Below are 21,871 nucleotides of genomic sequence, written 5' to 3'. Positions count from 1 at the left end.
CCTCATCCTGCAGGAGGATTCTTTACATCTGAGTCACCAGGGAAGCCTTTCTATGGCCTTTAAGACCTCTAGAATTTCTAAAAAGAAGGGGCTAGGCAGCAATCTGTTTGGAAGAGGGTGGCCTATGGCATGGGAATAAGGGAGACGCCTACAGACTTGCTTTGTAAGGATCCCCTTTTGCAGCTTAATAAAAAGAATATGATTTTCTAGCATTGTTTTTATTACATGTACATAAGAGTATTCGTGTTCAGATGCTCAGTCGTGTCCAACTCTTTGCGACCTCATGGACTATGGCCTACCAAGCTCCTCTGTCCATAGGATTCACCAGGCAAGAATAGTGGAGTGAGTTGCCACTTCCTTCTCCAGGGGATCTTCCTGATCCAGGGATGGAACTCATGTCTCCTGCACTGGCAGACAGATTCCTTACCACTAATGCCACCTGGGAAGCCCCAAGGATATTCTTACATGTGTTTGTATACTAGTTTGATAAAGATTGGTCTTCCCTGGTGACTCAAGTGGTAAAGTGTCTGCCTGCAATGCAGGAGACCTGGGTTCAATCCCTGGGTTGGGAAGATTCCTTGGAAAAGGAAATGGCAACCCATTCCAGTACTCTTGCCTGGAAAATTCCATGGATGGAGGAGCCTGGTGGGCTACAGTCCATGGGGTCGCAGAGTCGGATACGACTGAGCAACTTCACTTTCTTTCACTTCTTTCTTTGATCAAGATTATAGTGGGGTTGGGACTTCCCTAGTGGTCTAGTGGCTAAGACTCTGTGCTCCCAAGGCAGAGGGCCAGGGATGGATCCCTGATCAGGGGACTAGATCCCACACGCCACAACTGAAGATCCCATGTGCTGCAACAAAGAGACCCAGTGCAGCCAGCGACTAACACACACACACATAAAGATTATAGTGGGACAAACATCCCTTGGTACCAATCATGTTCTGGGTGACAGATGTATTGGTAAGCAACACTGATGAGGAGCAAACTGTGATGGATTTAGCATACATCAATGGCACCCCACTCCAATACTCTTGCCTGGAAAACCCCATGGATGGAGAAGCCTGGTAGGCTGCAGTCCATGGGGTCGCTAAGAGTCGGACACGACTGAGTGACTTTACTTTCACTTTTTCACTTGCATGCATTGGAGAAGGAAATGGCAACGCACTCCAGTGTTCTTGCCTGGGAAATCCCATGGACAGAGGAGTTTGGTGAGCTACAGTCCATGGAGTTGCAGAGAGTCGGACACGACTGAGCATGCATGCACACACAGGGAGGAAGTGGCAGGACCTTCCGTTTCTCTAAAAACCCTGACTAGAGAACTCTGACTAATTTCTCTCCCATCGTATTCAAATCTTACTCAGTTTCCACCAGTAGAGTTTTGGCGTGTTCTGTACATTTCTTGCTTGACTTTTTTCCTAAGCGCGTTTTGTTCTGCTTTGCTGCTGAACAAAAACCTCATATTAGTGGCTCTGCCTATTTTGCTATCTGATGTATTCTGTGGATCAGGAAAATTTTTTTATTGTGGTAAAGTGTATATGATGTAAAATTTCCCATTTTAACCCTTTTCAAGTATAAAATTGAGTGGTATTAACTGCGTTCAAAGTATTTTGTAAAAATTACCACTATCTATACCCAAAACTTTTTCATCATCCCCAACAAAAACTCTGTACCCATCAACAATAACTCCACACTCCTCCCGTCCCTTGATGGTTCAGTGGGTAAAGAATCCACCTGCCATGCAGGAGACACAGGAGACATAGTTTCGATCCTTGGGTCTGGAAGATCCCCTGGAGTAGGAAATGGTGACCCACTCCAGTATTCTTGTCTGAAAAATCCCATGGACAGAGGAGCCTGAAGGGCTATAGTCCACGGGGTTGCAAAAGAGTCAGACACATCCAAGTGACTAAGCACACACTATTAGTTACCTCACTTCCCCCAGCCCCTGGTAACTGCTGTTCTGTTTCCTGTTTTCTCTATGAATTTGCCTATTCTAGGTCCCTCATACAAGTGGAACCATACAATATTTGTCCTTCTGTGTCTGGCTTATTTCACTAAGCATAATGGTTTCAAGATTCATCCATGTTGAGGTAGGTATCAAAATTTCATTCCCTTTCATGGCTGAATAAATATTCTAATATTTGTATATATCATATTTTATTTATCCATTCATCTGTTGTTGGAGTTTAGGGTTGTTTCTCCCTTTTGGTCACTGTGATCAATGCTCCCATGATCATGAGTGTGCAAACATCAAGTTCTGCCTTCAGTTCTTTGGGATATGTATGTAAGAGTGGAATTGTTGCTGTTTATTCACTCAGTTGTGTCTGACTCTTTTGTGACCCCATGGACTGTAGCCTACCAGGCTCCTCTGTCCATGGAATTCTCCAGTAAAAATACTGGAGTGGGTTGCCATTTCCACCTCCTGGAGTGGGTTGCCATTCCTTCTCCAGGAGAAGAGTGGAGTTGCTGGGTCTTATGACTGTTCTATGTTTAACTTGGAGAAATCCCCAAGCTGTTTTCCTTGGTGGCTGCACCATTTTGCATTCTGAGGGCCAAGAGTTTGAGCCACTTCAACTGGGCAATGCTGCTCTTTGTCACATCAGTTGAGGTCACTTCTTGGTACTCAGGTAGCAAACGGGGTGGTCTAGAAGCTCCAAGGTGGTATCATCACACATCTGCTCCCTTGATGGTATTGTGGGAAGGCTGGGCTCAACTGGGACTGTGGGGGGCTGTAAACTGGAGTGCTGAGAGTGGCCCCTCCAACCTGGTGGCCACAGAGGATAAGACTTGTTACCTGGCATATGGATGGGAGCAGGCATCCCAGGGGAACGAGGCATGCCCTTTTCTGGCTTAGCCTTAGAAGTCAGCTGAATTCTATTGATTCCCAGCAAGTCACAAGGCCAGACTGGGTTTAAGGGCTGGGGACTTGAACTCTATCCCTTATGGGGCAGTGGCCAGGACATACTGAGGAAGAGCATGTGGAATGGGATTTACTGTTGCTGAGAATTTAAAAAATACAGTCTACCAGGGTTTATTGAAAATATAGTCTGCTAGGTTTTCTTTTTACTTTATGAATGGCATTTGTCTGTATATATTCTAACTAATTATTGCTGCGATTGATTTATGTTCACTTTGTGATCTAAATAACCTCACCAGGTTCTCTGAATAATTCTAACATTTATTTACCAAATCTTACTTTGGATAAATATATTATTTGCAATTATGACATTTCTCTTTTTTATTTTTCATAATAAATTCCTCCTATTTCTTTTTATTAGCTTAAGGTGATAGTTAAGACCTCCAGAATGATGTTGAAACACAGTGGGGCTAATTCACAACCTTATCTCTTTCCTGATTTTAAAGGGAACCATTCTGATGTTTCACCATTAGATAAGATGTTGGCTGTTAATATGAGCCAGATATTTTTAGTCCTTTTAAGAAAGAACTCATCTATTATTAGTTTACCAAGAACTTAAAAAAGATTAGATATAGCTCTTGAAATTAAAAACAACAAACTTTGAGGCTCATATCAAGGTAAACATATTTTTTCCTTTACCAATGAATGTACTGAATGATGACAATAGACTTCCTGATATTGAAATATCCTTGCATTCTTGTAGTAAACTTTAATTAGCAGCATTGTCGTAGTATTATTTTGATGTATTTCCTGATTAATTTTGCTAGTATTTTTATTTAGAATTTTTCAATAATATTCATAGTAGCTTTTGTTTATAGGATCATTTTGGCTGTGTAAAATGTTTGGGTAGACATATGTTTTTTTTCTAGCTACTGACACACATTTTGAGGTATTGAAGTTACTGCTTTATTGCAGCTTTGAAAGAAGTCATCTGTGAAACCATCTGGACCTGGCACTCTTCTAAGTGGTAACAGTGTGTGTGTGTGTGTGTGTGTGTGTGTGTGTGTGTGTGTGATGTTATTCAGTGCATAAAAGTTTGCGAAGGTTTTTAAGATAGTGGCAATATTAGACAACACTCTTTAAATGTTTACTATCTTCTGGTTTGAATTTTACTTTGTTTGTTAACACGCTAACTGTTTTGAAAACTGTTGCTGATGTGCTTTTCCTGAAAAAAAAAAAAATGGTTTTGACCCAATCTAAGTTAGAAGGATTTAAGAAATGAATTTATATTTATGGTTAGAAAAATTCCCTAGTCTTATTTCCATCTTTTTTTGGTGGAGGGATGGAGTGCTGCACAGCTTGTAAGATCTCAGTTCCCCAGCCAGGGATTGAACCTGGACCATGGCAGTGAAAGCCCAGAATCCTAACCACTTGGCCACCAGGATACTCCCTTATTTCTGTCATCTTGAATTATGCTTTATTTTTAAAAAGATGGTTCCTTGTTTAGTACTTTGTTTATTATCTTAAGTGACTTGCATGTTCTTTGGTTTTTGTATTGCATAGAATTAGGCTCATATAACACCTTCATATAACAGAAAATCCCCCAAACCCAATGACTTAAAATATCATAGAAGCTTTTTCCTCTCCCTCAAAAGAAGCCTGAAAAGTAGGCAACTCAGGCCTGGAGGCTAGGAGATCCCAGGCTCAGAACAGAGGCTCTTCCCAGATTTCTGCTTCATAAATTAATTTAATGAATGGTCTAGTGGTTTTCCCTACTTTCTTAAATTTAAGTCTGAATTTGGCAATAAGGAGTTCATGATATGAGCCATAGTCAGCTCCCGGTCTTGTTTTTGCTGACTGTATAGAGCTTCTCCATCTTTGGCTGCAAAGAATATAATCAATCTGATTTCGGTGTTGACCATCTGGTGATGTCCATGTGTAGAGTCTTCTCTTGTGTTGTTGGAAGAGGGTGTTTGCTATGACCAGTGCGTTCTCTTGGCAAAACTCTATTAGCCTCTGCCCTGCTTCATTCTGTATTCCAAGGCCAAATTTGCCTGTTACTCCAGGTGTTTCTTGACTTCCTACTTTTCAAATCCTGAAAGATGATGCTGTGAAAGTGCTGCCCTCAATATGCCAGCAAATTTGGAAAACTCAGCAGTGGCCACAGGACTGGAACAGGTCAGTTTTCATTCCAATCCCAAAGAAAGGCAATGCCAAAGAATGCTCAAACTACTGCACAATTGCACTCATCTCACATGCTAGTAAAGTAATGCTCAAAATTCTCCAAGCCAGGCTTCAGCAATATGTGAACTGTGAACTTCCAGATGTTCAAGCTGGTTTTAGAAAAGGCAGAGGAACCAGAGATCAAATTGCCAACATCCGCTGGATCATGGAAAAAGCAAGAGAGTTCCAGAAAAACATCTATTTCTGCTTTATTGACTATGCCAAAGCTTTTGACTGTGTGGATTACAATAAAGTGTGGGAAATTCTGAAAGAGATGGGAATACCAGACCACTTGACCTGCCTCTTGACCTTGTATGCAGGTCAGGAAGCAATGGTTAGAACTGGACATGGAACAACAAACTGGTTCCAAATAGAAAAGGAGTACATCAAGGCTGTACATTGTCACCCTGCTTATTTAACTTATATGCAGAGTACATCATGAGAAACGCTGGGCTGGAAGCAGCACAAGCTGAAATCAAGATTGCCAGGAGAAATACCAGTCACCTCAGATATGCAGATGACACCACCCTTATGGCAGAAAGTGAAGAAGAACTAAAAAGCCTCTTGATGAAAGTGAAAGAGGAGAGTGAAAAAATTGGCTTAAAGCTCAACATTCAGAAAACTAAGATCATGGCATCTGGTCCCATCACTTCATGGGAAATAGATGGGGAAACAGTGGAAACAGTGTCAGACTTTATTTTTTTGGGCTCCAAAATCACTGCAGATAGTGATTGCAGCCATGAAATTAAAATATGCTTACTCCTTGGAAGGAAAGTTATGACCAACCTAGATAGCATATTCAAAAGCAGAGACATTACTTTGCCAACAAAGGTCCGTCTAGTCAAGGCTATGGTTTTTCCAGTGGTCATGTATGGGTGTGAGAGTTGGACTGTGAAGAAAGCTGAGAGCCGAAGAATTGATGCTTTTGAATTGTGGTTTGGAGAAGACTCTTGAGAGTACCTTGGGCTGCAAGGAGATCCAACCAGTCCATTCTAAAGGAGATCAGACCTGGGTGTTCTTTGGAAGGAATGATGCTAAAGCTGAAACTCCAGTACTTTGGCCACCTCATGCAAAGAGTTGACTCATTGGAAAAGACTCTGGTGCTGGGAGGGATTGGGGGCAGGAGGAGAAGGGGATGACAGAGGATGAGATGGCTGGATGGCATCACTGACTCAATGGACATGAGTCTGAGTGAACTCCAGGAGTTGGTGATGGACAGGGAGGCTTGGTGTGCTGCAATTCATGGGGTCGCAAAGAGTCGAACATGACTGAGCAACTGAACTGAACTGACTGAACTGAATTAATTTAAGCAAACTCTGGGAGACAGTGAAGGACAGGGAAGCCTGGCATGCTGCAGTCCATGGGGTTGCAAAGAGTCAGACATGACTCAATGACTGAACAACAACAAACTTAAAGTAAAAGAGCTTATGGCTGTAACATGGGTGGGCCTCATTCAATCAGTTGAAGGCATGAAGAGCAAACGTTGAGGTTTTCTGGAGAAGAAGGAATTCTGCTGTAAGACTCTAACGTAGAAGAACTGTCTAAGTTTCTAACCTGGGGTACAGAGATTGCATTTGCCAGTCTCCATAATCCTGTGAGCCAATTCCTTAAAAACTTTCTCTCCAGGGCTAGCATGAGATCTAACTTTTTAACCTTATTTTACTTTTTTAAAATTAATTTTTATTAGAGCATAGCTGATTTACAATGTTGTGTTAGTTTCTGCTGTATAGCAATGTGACTCAGTTATACATATACCCACTGTTTTTAGATTCTTCTCCCACAGAGGTCATTATGGGACCTAGTTTTAAACCAGGCCCTGTCTTGCCTTCTCCTGGCCAGTGTAATTGTGTCAGGGATGGCCACTTGACCTAGCTTGGGTAGTTGAAGATTAGGCCCAGCGTTTTTGTTTGAACTGGTTGAAGCTCTCTCTTCTCTGATGTTCTTAGCCCTGAGAGGATGTAGTTGCTGGGCTCCAGCAGCTGTATTATCATCATGAGGGCAAGGGTCAGTCTGAAAAGGAGTTTGAAGTGATAGTGAGAGAGAGAAACCAGGTCTCTGTGACATCACTTGATTATTGTCACGTCAGCACACCTGAAGCAGAACCTAAATCTACTCCCTGGATTTTTCATTGATATGACTCAATGAAAAATTTTCTTTGTTTAAGCCAAGTTGCATACGATTTTTACAAATAAAAAACCAAAGAATCCTCATGATATGATCATGCACGCCACTGGTTTTTTTGTAAGAAGAAGCCATATCAAATATCCTGGCATCAGGAAACAAACAGCCTGGCAGGAGATAACATTTGGATGAAAAAAGTAACTTGAAGAATAGGTTCTTTTTAGCCACAGATGCTTCAGATGAAGGTTTTGGGGCTATACTGATATGAGAGTGAGAATTTTTTTATTTCCTAGAGAAGAGGATTTCTCCATAACGTAGGAAGTTTTCTCAACTGCGGTTTAGGTGCTCCATAATCTTGCATAACATCCATGGGGCCAGTGGTTTTTATCTTCTCACCCATAATAAAGTCCTTCTAATCTTTTTGATTTGTACGAACTGCATCAATTGAACAATACGCAGAGAAAAAAGGCTACAGAAATTCAGAGTAAATGCTGAGAAACCTCAGGGTAGAGCCAGCAGGGCCATCTCTCAGAGTTAAGCGTTCAGTCTTTTGAATTTCACTGTGAAGTTAAATAAAATGAGACTAGTGTGATTTAGCAGCAGCAGTGCCCTTTTAGTTTTAAATTGGAATATAGAGTTCCTGTATTTTGTCATTAATCTAGCTTACCTGTTCATCTTACCTTTGAGAGTATGAGGTCCAAGAAATCCCTTTTGTTTATCCCAAGCCTACTTAGAACCCAGTACTTAACAGATGCTCAATAAATGGTGGTTGAATAAATGGAGAAAGTAATGGATCAGTTGGGCTTGCCAGGTGGCTCAGTGGTAAAGAATCCGCCTACCAATGCAGAGGACACAATAGACATGGGTTCGATCCTTGGGTGGGGAAGATCCCTTGGAGGAGGGCATGGCAACCCACTCTAGTATTCTTGCTTGGAAAATCCCATGGACAGAGGAGCCTGGCAGGTTAAAGTCCGTGGATTGATAACAGCATCCATGGATTGAACTATAGCATCTCCACTCTGACTGGCCCTAATAACTTGCTGATTCTGGCCAACCTAGCCTACTCTCCTCCCCCCGTGTGCTTCCACCCAGACTCCCATTGGTGTTTTGCCTGATGCAGGTTTTAGGACACTGTGATGTCTTACAAGTTCACCCTGCCCATCCCAGGGCTCAGTGCCAGAGACACCCACTTTATCATGGCCTTGTTTTATTGTATCTCTGTACAATGTGCTGGTCATAAAATTAATTTATGATCCTTATTTGGGGCTTCCCTAGTGGCACAGATGGTAAAGAATGCACCTGCAATGCGGGTGACCTGGGTTCGATTCCTGGGTTGGGAAGATCCCCTGGAGATGGGAATGGCTACTTACTCCAGTATTCTGGCCTGGAGAATTCCATGGACAGAAGAACCTGGCAGGCTACAGTCCATGGGGTCACAAAGAGTCAGACGCGACTGGGGGACTTTCACTTATTTGTTGACTGTAAAATTACCCTCCAAAGTGATACTGTGTCTCCCAGTGTACTTCCTGGGAAATGTTACAGAGATGAGCAAAAGTATGTTTTTGTTTGCCTGTTTGTCAGATTACAGCTTCTGTAACTGTCCACATAATCTGGAGTTTTACTAGTCCTGCCTATCTGTCTGGGTTTCCTAGCCACACAGCCAGGGGTATGCTGAAGCCAGCTGGTGCCATCTTGCAAGTAATTGTTGAATTTTCAGAAAGCAGACAAGCTGGTGGTTAAACTGTTGGTAGCTTGGTATTGGCAATAATTGCTGTACTGTGCATAGTCTCTCAGTTGTGACCGACTCTTTGCGACCTCATGGACTGTAACCTGCCGGGCTCCTCGGTCCATGGGGATTCTCCAGGCAAGAATACTTGAGTGGGTTGCCATTCCCTCCTCCAAGGGATCTTCCCAAACCAGGGATCAAACTGAAGTCTCCTGCATTGCAGCAGCTTCTTTACCGTTTGAGCCACCATGGAAGCTAATAGATGTTGGCAAATGCTACCAACCTGGCTCCTATCCACCTCCACCCCGAACTGAGAACTGGTTGTGAAGCACTTACCAACACACCACTACGTGCAGGTCTTCCTCTCATTCAAGTCCTCATTACCTCTTTATGTATGTTTTGTTTCTGTTTGTTTTTTGTTTTGGCTGCACTGGGGCTTAGTTGCCTTGTGGCAGGTGGGATCTTAGCTCCCAGACCAGGGATTGAACCCGCGTTCCCTGCGTTGGAAAATGGATTCTTAACCATTGGACCACTGGAGAAGTGCCCTCATTAACTCTTGCCTGGACTATTACAATATTCTACATACTAACATCTCTGCCCCCAGAGTCTTCCCATTCCAGGTGATTGTAGCATACTTTTGACTACCAGGAACAGAAAACTCAACTACAGATTTCCTTGAATATCAGAAAAATGTATTGTTTCGTATAACAAAAAGTTCAAATTTGAGGCATTTTCAGGAAAACTTAGCAGCTCCTCAGTTACCCAGATTCTTTTCATTTTTCCACACTCAGCATTTTGGCATGGCCCTTTGTGGCTTTAAGACGACTGTTGTAGTTCAAGGTTAACACGCTTACACAGTGACATGTGCAATTTTCCCTTATTTCCTCAAAGCACAATTATCATCATCTCAGAAGTCCTCCTGAGAGTTTCCTCTTGAGTCTCCCTGGCCAGAATTGCAACCTATACGTATTCTTTAGTCAATTTCTGCAAGGGAATGGAATTACCATGAGTGATTCAGACCACTGGTTCTCAGCCTCTTAGAACCTCTTAGAACATCTCCTTTTGTGTAAATATTTTATAGCACTCCTCTTTCCTGAAATGAAAATTGAAGATAATATAATCTATCCACACCCATACTCAAAAAACAAATCCTTACAAGTCCTCATTGGAAATATAAAAGTGAAATAAAGATAATTTACAAAAATTATATGGATATACATTTCAGTATATATGGTAAATTATATTAGGACTCCAAATTATTCCCTGCCTTCGCTATATCAGAATTATATATCCCAGACTGATGGCATGGGACTTATATTGCCTCGCTCAATTGATGTCAGGCTTGCTTTATGATTTGCTTTGGTCAGTGTAATGTGAATGGAAGTGTCACTTCTGAGAAGAGCTTGAAAAGCCATTGTGTGGTTCCACCACTCCTCTTTCCTTCTGCCATGACAGCAGCATGTCTTAGATAAGGTTGCTCCTTTGGCCTGGCTTTTGTAGTGAAAGAGACATATGGAACAGGAGCAGAGCTTCCGCTGGTGTATACATGAACCAAAAAATAAATTTTTGTCATTGTAAGCCATTGACATTTTTGGAGATGTTTGTTGCAGGAGCACAAGCTGTCAAAAGCTGACTAATATGGCACACATAAAAGGAATGAATTTGAGTCAGTGCTAGTGAGGTGGATGAACCTAGAACTTGTTATACAGAGTGGAATAAGTCAGAAAGTGAAAAACAAATATCATACACTAATGCGTATATATGGGATCTAAAAAAGTGGTACTGCTGAGCCTATTTGCAGGGCAGGAAGAAACACACAGACATAGAGAACAGACTTGCGGACACAGTGCAGGAAGGAGTGGGGGGCACGAACTGAGAGAGTAGAATTAAAAAATATACATTACCATATGCAAAATAGAAAGCTAGTGGGAAGTTCCTATGTAAGACAGAGAGCTCAACCCAGGACTCAGTGGCAACCCAGAGGGGTGGAATGGTGTGGGAGTGAGGAGGGAGGTTCAAGAGGGAGGGGACATATGTAAACTTATGGCTGATTCACATTGTTGTATGGCAGAAATCAACACAACATGGTAAATAATTATTCTCCAATTTAAAAAAATGGAAAAAAATAGCACAAAAATATTCTGCACATAAAAAAGCAATCTGTACTTTATGTATATTTGACCTGTATGTAGCATTACCGTGAACTCAGCAGCTTCAGATGAAAACTGATACAACTGTGCTGTATCAACAATTAAAAACCAAGAGAGAGATTGCTCTCAGTGCGGTGATTTTCTGCAGTTGTGATCAACTCTTTGTAAAACTCTGAGCTTTTAAAAAAGGCATCCCTTAATTTACATTTACATGACGGTTGCATTCTCAGAAAATGCAGTGTAGAATTAAATTGTGCAAAATTTGTTGTTGTTGGAGTTAATGATTATAATAGAGTATTCATCTACAGAAATGTCTAGTGGTTTATTCACATGTCATGGGTTCATTTATGTAAAGTTCAAAAGTGACCATACTGGTGTACATTCTATCAGAAATTAGGGTCGATGTATGACTGGAAGTAGGCACTGGGATGTATTCAGTTTGTGAAGATTCATCAGGCTGTACACTTAGGACCTGCGTATCTTTTTCTATACATAATTATACTACAATGAAGAGTCTTTTAAAAAGTCATGCAGGGCACAGGACAAATCTTTGGTGTGTGGGATTGTCCTGTGCATTGCAGGATGTCAAGCATTCCTGATCCTTGTCTATGAACTGACAACAATGTCCCCTAATCATTGTGACAATCACACAGAAACAAAACAACTGCACAAATTTCTATGATGCTGAACCCTGGATCCCTAGGTTTACATAAGCAAGACTCACTCCTGGGGCTGTTTCCCTTGAAGCTCATCAGCTGCTTCATATCTAAATACAACTGAGCTTCCATTGAACATGAAGAAGGCAGGATGGGAAAGAATGAGAAGTGCGTGGTGACGTTAGACGTGGGGGTGATGGTGGTGGTGGTGGTAGTGATGATGGTGGGGGTGGTGATAGTGGTCAGGTAGATAACCCTCTGTGTATGCCGCAACATCCTTTATATTCTATCAAATACATTCCAGATCACTTTGCCCCAACCTGAAATCTGCAGTGGCTCTCAACTGTCTACAGGATAAAGAGCTCAACTTACCTTTCTAGGGTGATTTTGAAGCTTCTTCTGTTTTCACTGAACCACTGCTCTTTCCCCCCATGGAAGTGCTATGATATCGTTATGCATTACTCCTTCTGTTAAGAAAGTCCTGCTCTCATTCTTGCTCCTCTGGGTCTTCTTTCAAATGCTTCTTCCCCATAAAGCAGCCTCCTGTCCAGAGTTAACAACTACTTCACATAACTTCCCATGGTGCCGGGCTTATTTCTCTCTCTTTACCGTTTACTTCATTAGGTCTTTTATAGTTTGTTGACTTTTGTCTTTTACAGCTTCCACAGGCTTAGTACAGTGATAAGCACTCACTGGGCGCTCAAAAAATGCCTGCTAAATTGAACTGAACAAGAACACAGCCTCTGCATTTCACAGAAATCAGCACCCAATATCTAAAATCTTTGAACTGGTTGAGACTCAGTTACCATCTGGGTAATTAATAAATAGCTTTCCATCAACAACCTCAATTGTGAATTCACTGTACTTCCCCTCATTGTCATAGGACTGCATCCTGTTCTGGTTCTGGGAGGGAAATGAAGCTGTTCGGCTTCCCTGAACCACATGCCCATCATGCTTAGGCCCTGTCAATGCACAAGAGAATCCACAGTAAGACAGTGGGGGGCCTGGTAGCAGCCTGACTTGAGTGTGGCCGAGACGGAGCAGGTGAGGTGGCCAGGATGGGGGTATTTCAGTGACAGTTCAATAAGTGTTTATTGAGTGTCAGCTATATACTGGCTACTGTGGGAGTCACCAGTATCAATGAATACATATCTTCTATTCAGTCTAAGGAATAAGGTGGTAGATGTGTGCAGGAACCAATAGAGAGAGGCAGGTAGGACAGAGAGAAATGCCATTGGTTGGGAAATCCAGGTGGGTTAACTGGAGAAGGTGGTTTGTAAGGTTTTGTAGGATGGCTAATATTTGACAAATTAGAAAAGAGATGGAGGGTCATTCCAAATGGGGAAACACTCAAAGGCAGGGAAGAAGGAAGGAAAGGGCCAGAGGAATGTGGTTTCCTTTTGCCCCTGGGAACCAGCTATGGGCTCTGTTTACATAATTTTCTGCTTTTTCCTCTGAGCTAATAGTATGCAGTATTACAAGCTGGGAATCCTTAGCTTTTCATAGGATTATAAAATCTTTTTAGTGAAGTAAAACATACATATGGAGAAGTACATACGAGCATGAATGGTAAGTGTCCGTCTTGATAACTTTTTACACACATATGCACTCACATAGTGACCACTTTGGTCAAGGAATACAGTGTTTTCATCACCCCAGAAGATATTGTTACTTGTATTATCAAAAGGTATTCTTGCCTTTTCTAGAATGTCATCCAAATTTAATCACACAATATTAGGTATCAGCACTTGGCTCCTTTTTATTGATGAGTAACTCAATGACTGATTGTGTGAACACATCAGATCTGTCTATTCATTCTGTTGATGGATGTTTGGGTTGTTTTTGCTCTTACTAATATGAGTGGAACATTCTTGGACATGTCCTTTGGTGAACACATTTCTCTGGAATGCATCACTAGGCCTGGGGTCACTGGGTCATGGCATGCTCTGCTCAGCCTCAGTCTATTAAATGCCTACTGTCAAGCCAGACTTGCAGTTGGTGTCTGAAGTTGGGGGAGAGGGCAGTTTTGTGGCACTGAGCCGTTAACCTGCGTGCTCTGCTGCTAACTCTGGGTAGGCAATGTCAGAACTGAACTGAACTGTGGGACACCCAGCTGGTGTCCGGAGAATCAGAGAATTGCCTGGTATGGAAAACCCAGCCATTTGGTGACCCGAGGTAGGGTATTCTTTGAGTAGAGTGTTGCAGTAAAGGAGAAACAGCAGAGTTTTTCCTGCACATCTGGTTGAGCAGTGCAGGAAGAGTAGAGAGGAGAAACACAGGAGGGTTTTTCCCATTCAAGGGAAATGACAGAAGGTGGGGAAAAGCATGGGAACAAAGGCACGTAGCATTTTCTTTCCACTCCAAAAAGAATGTGGAGCAGCTTACAAAAACACATCTAGGACATCAGTCGAATCACGGGAAAACAAGACAAACCTGAATTGAGATACGTTCAGCAGAGACTTGATGGTACACTTATAAGAAGTGTCAAGGTCATTAAAAAAAAGGGAGAGACCGAGGATCGGTCACAGATTGCAGGACACTAAAGAGAAATAACTGAATGTTACGTGGGACCCTGGTTAAGATCCTGGAACAGAGAAAGGACATTCATGGGAAAACTGGTGAAATTTGAATAAGATCTTTATTTAGTTAATAGTAGGATAATTAAAATTTTAAATTTTAAGAAAATATAGTATAGTTGGAGTATGAAGTATAGTTGATTTATGATGCTGTGTCAGTTTCTGGTGTTCTGCAAAGTAATTCAGTTATATATATACATATATATATGGAGTGGCAAAGAGTGGGACACAACTGAAGCAACCTAGCTCGCGCGCGCGCACACACACACACATATATGCCATATGTGCTTAGTTGCTCAGTTGTGTCTGACTCTTTGCGACCTCATGGACTGTAGCCCGCCAGGCTCCTCTGTCCGTGGGATTCTCCAGGCAAGAACACTGGAGTGGGTTGCCGTTTCCTTCTTTTCCATTACAGTTTATCACAAAATACTGAATGCAGTTTCTTGTGCTATACAGTAGGCACTTGTCATTTATCCATCCTACATATAAGAGTTTGCATGTGCTAATCCCAAACTCCCAGTCCTTCCCTCCCCTCCCCCCACCTCCCCCTTGGCGACCACAGTCTATTCTCTATATCTGTGAGTCTGTTTCTGCTTCATAGGTAAGTTCATTTGTGTTGTATTTTAGAATCCACATATAAGTGATATCGTATGGCATTTGTCTTTTTCTGACCTACTTCACTTAGTACGATAATCTCTAGGTCCATCCATTTTGCTGCAAATGGCATTATTTCATTTCTTTTAATGGCTGAGGAATATTTCACTGTGTATATGTACCACGTCTTCTTTATCCATTCATCTGTCATTGGACATTTAGGTTGCCTCCATGTCTTCACTATTGTAAATAGTGCTGCTATGAACATAGGGGTGCATGGATCTTTTCAAATTGTAGTTTTGTCTGAGTATATGCCCAGAAGTGGGATTAATAATAATGTAACATTAATTTCTTGATTGTGATAACTGGACTATGATGAAGTAAGATGCTAACATTAGGGGAAGCTGAGTGAGGGATCTAGAGAGATTATTATTTTAAGGCATCTAATATTGCCTGAGAAGAGAAAATGTTTGTCTGAGGGTGAGAGAAGAGGGTGGGAGAGCAATCTGGGGGATTGGGAAGTGCAATCTGGGGGATTGGAAAGTGTTGGGACTTCCTTCTGATCTAGCCTAGGTGCTCCCTGAGGCAGCCTCCATCTGGTTTCCCAGCTCCAGCAGCCTGGGTTACATACAAGCACTGAGCGCATCATGAATAGGAGGTGGAATGTGTATGGGGGAACCTTCTGTCTTCCTGAGCACTCTGGTGCACCCTGCAGCAGTGGAAAGTCCCAAGCCCTGAGCTCTATTCACAACACGGAAGCCTAATTATCAAAGCTCGTCTTAGAAATGAAATAAGAAAATGAGAGACTTCTCTGGTGGTCCAGTGGTTAAGACTCTGTGTTCCCAATGCAGGAGGCCCAGGTTCGATCCCTGGTCAGGGAACTAGATCTCACATGCCTCAACTAAGACCCAGCACAGTCAAATAAATAAGTAAATAAATAAATAAAAAGAAAATGAAACCAGGACTTCCCTGGTGGTACAGTGGCTCAAAATCTGCGTGCCAACGCAGGAGACACGGTTTGATCTCTGGTCCAGGATTATTCCACATGCTGGGGAGCAGCTAAAGCCCACGAGTCGCAACTACTGAAGCCTGTGTGCCCTAGAGCCTGTGCTCTGCATCGAGAGAAGCCACCACAGTGAGAAGCCCGTGCACCACAACTAGAGAAAGCCCGTGTGCAGCAATGAAGACCCAGTGCAACCAAAAATAATTTTTTTTTTTAAAAAGGAAACGAAACCAGAAATTCAATTCAGGTGTGTTTAAAAAGGAACATTACAATTGTATTCTAGTTTCAAAGCAAGCTTCATTTTGTTATTGGACCAATAACTGGTTTCTGAATGCTTCGGTTCAGTTCAGTCACTCAGTCGTGTCCGACTCTTTGCGACCCCATGAATCTCAGCACGCCAGGCCTCCCTGTCCATCACCAACTCCCGGAGTTTACTCAAACTCACGTCCTTCGAGTTGGTGATGCCATCCAGCCATCTCATCCTCTGTCATCCCCTTTTCCTCCTGCCCCCAATCCCTCCCAGCATCAGAGTCTTTTCCAATGAGTCAACTCTTTGTATGAGGTGGCCAAAGTACTGGAGTTTCAGCTTTAGCATCAGTCCTTCCAAAGAACACCCAGGACTGATTTCCTTTAGAATGGACTTGTTGGATCTCCTTGCAGTCCAAGGGACTCTCAAGAGTCTTCTCCAACACCACAGTTCAAAAGCATCAATTCTTCGGTGCTCAGCTTTCTTCACAGTCGAACTCTCACATTCATACATGACCACTGGAAAAACCATAGCCTTGACTAGACGGACCTTTGTTGGCAAAGTAATGTCTCTGCTTTTGAATATGCTATCTAGGTTGGTCATAACTTTCCTTCCAAGGAGTAAGTGTCTTTTAATTTCATGGCTGCAGTCACCATCTGCAGTGATTTTGGAGCCCCAAAAAATAAAGTCTGACAGTTTCCCCATCTATTTCCCATGAAGTGATGGGACCAGATGCCATGATCTTCGTTTTCTGAATGTTGAGCTTTAAGCCAACTTTTTCACTCTCCTCTTTCACTTTCATCAAGAGGCTCTTTAGTTCCTCTTCACTTTCTGCTATAAGGGTGGTGTCATCTGCATATCTGAGGTTATTGATATTTCTCCCGGCAATCTTAATTACAGCTTGTGCTTCCTCTAGCCCAGCGTTTCTCATGATGTACTCTGCATAGAAGTTAAATAAGCAGGGTAACAATATACAGCCTTGACGAACTCCTTTTCCTATTTGGAACCAGTCTGTTGTTCCATGTCCAGTTCTAAGTGTTGCTTCCTGACCTGCATATAGGTTTCTCAAGAGGCAGGTCAGGTGGTCTGGTATTCCCATCTCTTTCAGAATTTTCCACAGTTTATTGTAGATAGGAGGAAAAGGGCAGAAACCAGAAATTGAGTATAACTTTCCCAAGGGTGTCACTATTCCCAGGCGGGAGGAATAAAAGTGGTGGGGTGAGGGAGGGAGGAGGGGGCGTGAGGGTCGGCCTGAGCTGCTTCAGCGTTCTCTGACACCCCGGTTCTTGGTTCTGACACCCATAGGATTTCCTGGGATCAATCAGGGGGAAAGAGATGGGGCCTAGGAAGGTGGGCCTCTTGGCCAGTACTTGGCCTTCTGGGTCTGTCTTCTGGGGGTTCTACCATTCAGGCTGAGTGGTACCTAGATGTGCACCCCTTGAAACAGCTCAGGAACCCGGATGGGTTGAGGAAGGGCAGTCTTACCTCGTAAACCAATGCAGTGTGATCAGCTTTCTGAAATGATAACTCACACCTGCCTTGTCCATCCGCATCTCCTTTCCCCACCAGGGCCAGGCCCCATTCAATCAACTCATTGTCTCTGAGTGGAAAAGCAAAAGTGTCTTAAAATCTCCTCCTTATTTTTGTCTTCTTAAATTCTTAGGAAGAGCAAGGCTCTCATGGGCTCCCCACCACCTCAGAATAGAAAGGATTTCCTGGAGAGGAGGTGAGAAAGTCATGGGAATCTTTGGAGAAGAAGAGGGTCACAGGAATGGAAATCTGTGTTCTCCTGAGTGGCCCTACTGGGGATGAGGAGTCAGTGGGATCTGGGGAATAGAGGGCCTGCGACCTGTGTCCCAGATGGAGCCCCCGGAGAGCAGGCTGGTCCAGAAGGGGCCTTAGTGGGGTGTGGCCAGACAAGATGCTTCATCCCCATGAGGGGTGCCTATGCAGCACCTTGGGATGGGGAAGGGAACCCCTTAGCAGTCAACCTTCCAACAGCCCAAGGATGTCAAGACCTGCCTCCCCATCCTGGCCTCTCACACCTCAGCTCCTTAGGCCATGCCCGTTCCAGCCCAGCTTTTTGCTTTTCCTCAGCAGCCACTGGGTGAGCATGCACTTGCTGTTCCTCCCCTAGGGAACATGCTTATCTTATCCCTCCAGGTGTTTACTTTTCTCCTCCTCGAATCCCTAGATCTTTGTTGCAGGCCCCCTTCTCTGAGAGACACCCCCCCTTGACCATCCCACGGAAAGCAGCAGAGGCGCTCCCAATCTCTCTCACTCCAGCCCACTGATCCCCCATCCAGCTTTATATTCCTCCAAAGCCCTCTTGCCCCGCAGACAACTGTGCTGTTTTTGAAGGTGGTGGTGATTTATTTCCTTTTTCCTCAGTCTACCAACAATAGACCCCAACTGGTGCAATTATTAATGTTTCAAGGAGTGGATGCTCACAAAACGGACACAAGAGATATACTGAGCGTCAGGTTGTTAAGGTCCCCCAAACCACACCCTTGGCCCCAGATTCTGGCTCCACTTCTCACTGGCTGTGTGTCTTTAGCAAATTCCTTGTCTCTCTGAATCTGTTTCCCCATCAGTAACATGGATGATAATCATTCTGCCTTAATGTGTGCATGCATGCATGCATGTGCGTGCTCAGTAGTGTCCAACTCTTTGTGACCCCATGGACTGTAGCCTGTCTGTAGTCTCCTCTGTTCATGGGATTTCCCAGCCTAGAAAACTGGAGTGGCTTGCCATTTCCTCCTTCAGGGGATCTTCTCAACCCAGGGATCGCATGCATTAAGGCAGTGATCCTGCCTTAATAGTTTTTGAGAATTAAAGCTCTGAGCACAGTGCCTGGCCCATAGCACATATCCAGCAAAGATTAGTGTCCCTTGGCCTGATGGCCTCTGTGTGTCCCTTATTTCTCTTCCCCAGGCCCACTTAGCCTCCATAGGGCAGGTCTCACTGTCAAGCCCCTCCATGTCAAAAGAGCCATGACTCCCTCAGCCTAGGTGTCCCTGATTGTGGTCCCAGAGGTCTTACCCACTGGATTTTAAGGTCCCTTTGGACAGGGGTCACACTTCAAATATCTGCCCTCACCCACCATCCAGCCCGATGGTCAGGCAGTGCACTGTATGCTCAGCCGTTTCTGACTCTTTGGGAACCCTATGGACTATATAGCCCGCCAGGCTCCTCTGTCCAGAGGATTTTCCAAGCAAGAATACTGGGGTGGTTTGCCGTCCCTCCTCCAGGGGATCTTCCCAACTCAGGGATTGAACCTGCATCTCCTGCATAAGCAGGTGAATTCTTTACCACTGAGCTACTAGGAAAGCCTGATGGTCAGGCAGATAGGGGACAAATCCTTACACAATGTGTTATCACCATCTTCCTTTGAAGGAACTCCACCCCCCAACCTCCTCCCCCACCCAGAATCACAAGCCTGTTCCTTAAGCTTCAGAAAGCCCCACCGTATCAGGCTTTCCTCCTTCGTGGAGGCCTGCGGGCTGGCCCGGTCCTTCCCAATGGGACCTGGGGTGTGACCCAGCAGGGTTCTACCGCCCCTGCCGGCCCCAGCCCTCCCTCCACATCCCCGCCCTTCCTGCTGATCACAGCACCCGAGGTTGCTCAGCCCAGCACTCCCTCTAACGGCTAACGCTTTTGAGCTCGGGTTAAGAGACAAAAAGCGAGGCTATCCCCCACAGCTCCTCTAGTTCTGGTGCTGGTTCCTCCAGTTCTGATATTCTGGCATTTTCCCTGGCTCCCGCCTTTGTTTCTGTTCCCATGCCCCCTCTTTCAGGCCCCAAGAGAAAGCTAATGGGGGACTTTTGTGACCTCGCCCAATTTCCAACATTCTGGATTCGGTCTTTCCCCCCACCCTTTCTTCTCTGACGTGAACTCTCTGTTCTCTCCTGGTGTTCATCAGAATTATGAGGTGTCCAGAAAAAAAAAAAAAAAAAGGCGGTGGGACTGGAAAAGCTTATCAAAAACAAAGCTTATGCCCCTTTGCCAAAGCATTTCCCAAGACAGCTTCCAGGAACTGAAAAGTGGGGTTAAATTTTGCATCGATTGCATTATAAGCAAGAATAAGTGGCTAATAACCTATGAAAGCTTACGGAGAACAGGCAAATCCAAAACTAAAAGATGGTCCCTTCCAAGCCAGCCCATTCTGCGACCCCCTCCCCCGCTCTGCCGCAGGAACTCCCGACTCCTGCGCGCCGCGGGTTTCGCTGCAGCGGCACTACCCACGCATACTCAACTAAGAGACAAGAGCACGCCAGCCATGCCACGAGGTGTGTTTTATTTTCATTAATCATACAAATAATTTTCTATAATATTCCAGGGCAAACCGGAGAAATTTGGCAGTCCGATTGGAAGGTCCCCTTCAGAGACCCGCGGGCCGGTGGCGACGGCACGGAGTGCCCGGGTTCACAGTGCAGCTTGTCGCTCGTGTACATCTTGCAGGTGGCTCTTCCTCCACATCACGGCTAGGGTCTCCAAGATGATGCGGTGGAGAATCCTCCAGGTTCGCGGGAAATCTCACTTTGCTTGCTTCTCCTGCTCAATGGCTGTGGAGAGCAAGAAATGGACACTGGGGGATGGGGATCCCTGGCAACCCCCCCCAAACGGGGCGCTTGCAAACCTGGTTTGGGAAAGGCACCCACGAGGCTAGGGATTAAGAAAGAGGCGTGGGGCTGGGAAGAGAGAGGCGCTTTGTGCAACAGAAACAGGGGCTGGGGCCGCCCGATGGGAAGCAACTGCCGGATGGGGTGTGGGGCTGGGTTAACGGGAAGGGCGGGGTGGGGACTAGGCTGGGAGCCCGCGGACCCGGAGGCGGGGGCGGACTCACTCTCTTTGGTCGGCAGGGTGTTCTTCTCCTGCGTCTCAGTCTTCTTCAGCTTGGCCTTATCGAAGCTGTTGATTTCCCCCAAGTCGGGCTTGTCTGCCATTTTCTTAGAACAATCCTAGCGGGCAAATCAAGGCGGTTGGCCGGAAGCCAGCGGCCCCCTCTGCCCTCCCCGCCTCCGCTCCACGACGTGGCACTCGGGCTGGGGCGTTCCCGACACTCCGGAGGCCGAGGATCTGGGCGCGTCCCGCACCCGGCTCCGCAGCCCCAGGGTGTGGCCCGCCCGCCCTGGCGTCCCGTCGGGGAAAGGCGCCCGACGAGGCCGCCGCGCACCCTCCAGGAAAACCCGCTCTGACCCCACCCGGACTGGGCCTCCGCCCCAGGGCGCCGCTCACCGAGAAGTTCCGCTTCCAGACCGCGGCCCTGGGGCTTCCACTCGCGTTGCTGCAGCAAAAGACAAAAGAGCGGCGCCCGCCCCTCGCCTTATATAGGCCGCGCCCGCCACGCCCCTCCTCTCGCCCGCCGCAGCGGGGGCGGGGCCGGCGGCCGGGGGCGGGGCCAGCGCGGGTCGCTCACTTCCCCACCGCGCCCTCAGCTCCGCAGCCCGCTGGGCAGGACCCGGCTCTTTCCCCGCGCGCGGTCCCTTCATCCAGTTCCCCCAGCTCCGTGGACCCCAGAGTGTTGGCAGCAGGCGCCGCCAGGGTGGGTGCCACGCCCTCAGTTTTCTAGGGGGCTGCACTCCCCCCTCTCCGGAAATCCGCTGCTCACCCGCAGCAGGGGCATGGGAGGTCGGCGGGGCCAGGGTGTACGGTTGGGTATGGGTGTGAGTGTACTAAGTGTGCAGTGTATCATTGTTGAGTATGGATGTGCAGACG

At 45.2% G+C, this 21,871-nt stretch overlaps 1 protein-coding gene and 1 long non-coding RNA gene across 2 annotated transcripts; one reads left to right on the top strand and one right to left on the bottom strand.

Moving 5' to 3' along the window:
* Positions 1-1,699: 1,699 nt before the first annotated feature.
* LOC147363107 (uncharacterized) lies at positions 1,700-20,718 on the top strand. Its single transcript, XR_015136772.1, has 3 exons — positions 1,700-2,090; positions 3,833-3,884; positions 4,924-20,718. It is a non-coding gene; the product is annotated as an uncharacterized LOC147363107 (long non-coding RNA).
* TMSB10 (thymosin beta 10) lies at positions 20,434-21,454 on the bottom strand. The gene is made up of 3 exons (XM_086326514.1): positions 21,392-21,454; positions 21,000-21,114; positions 20,434-20,718 (listed from the first exon to the last, which is right to left on the bottom strand). The coding sequence occupies exons 2-3, from the start codon at positions 21,097-21,099 to the stop codon at positions 20,690-20,692; spliced, it is 129 nt and encodes a 42-aa protein (XP_086182640.1). The 5' UTR covers positions 21,100-21,114; positions 21,392-21,454; the 3' UTR covers positions 20,434-20,689.
* Between the last annotated feature and the right edge of the window lie 417 nt (positions 21,455-21,871).

The sequence above is a fragment of the Bos grunniens genome, chromosome 11, assembly GCF_055505025.1.
Source record: "Bos grunniens cultivar Pamir isolate PY7600 chromosome 11, Bosgru_T2T1.0, whole genome shotgun sequence".
Classification (NCBI taxonomy): Eukaryota; Metazoa; Chordata; class Mammalia; order Artiodactyla; family Bovidae; genus Bos; species Bos grunniens.
This window is presented reverse-complemented; position numbering and strand designations above follow the sequence as displayed.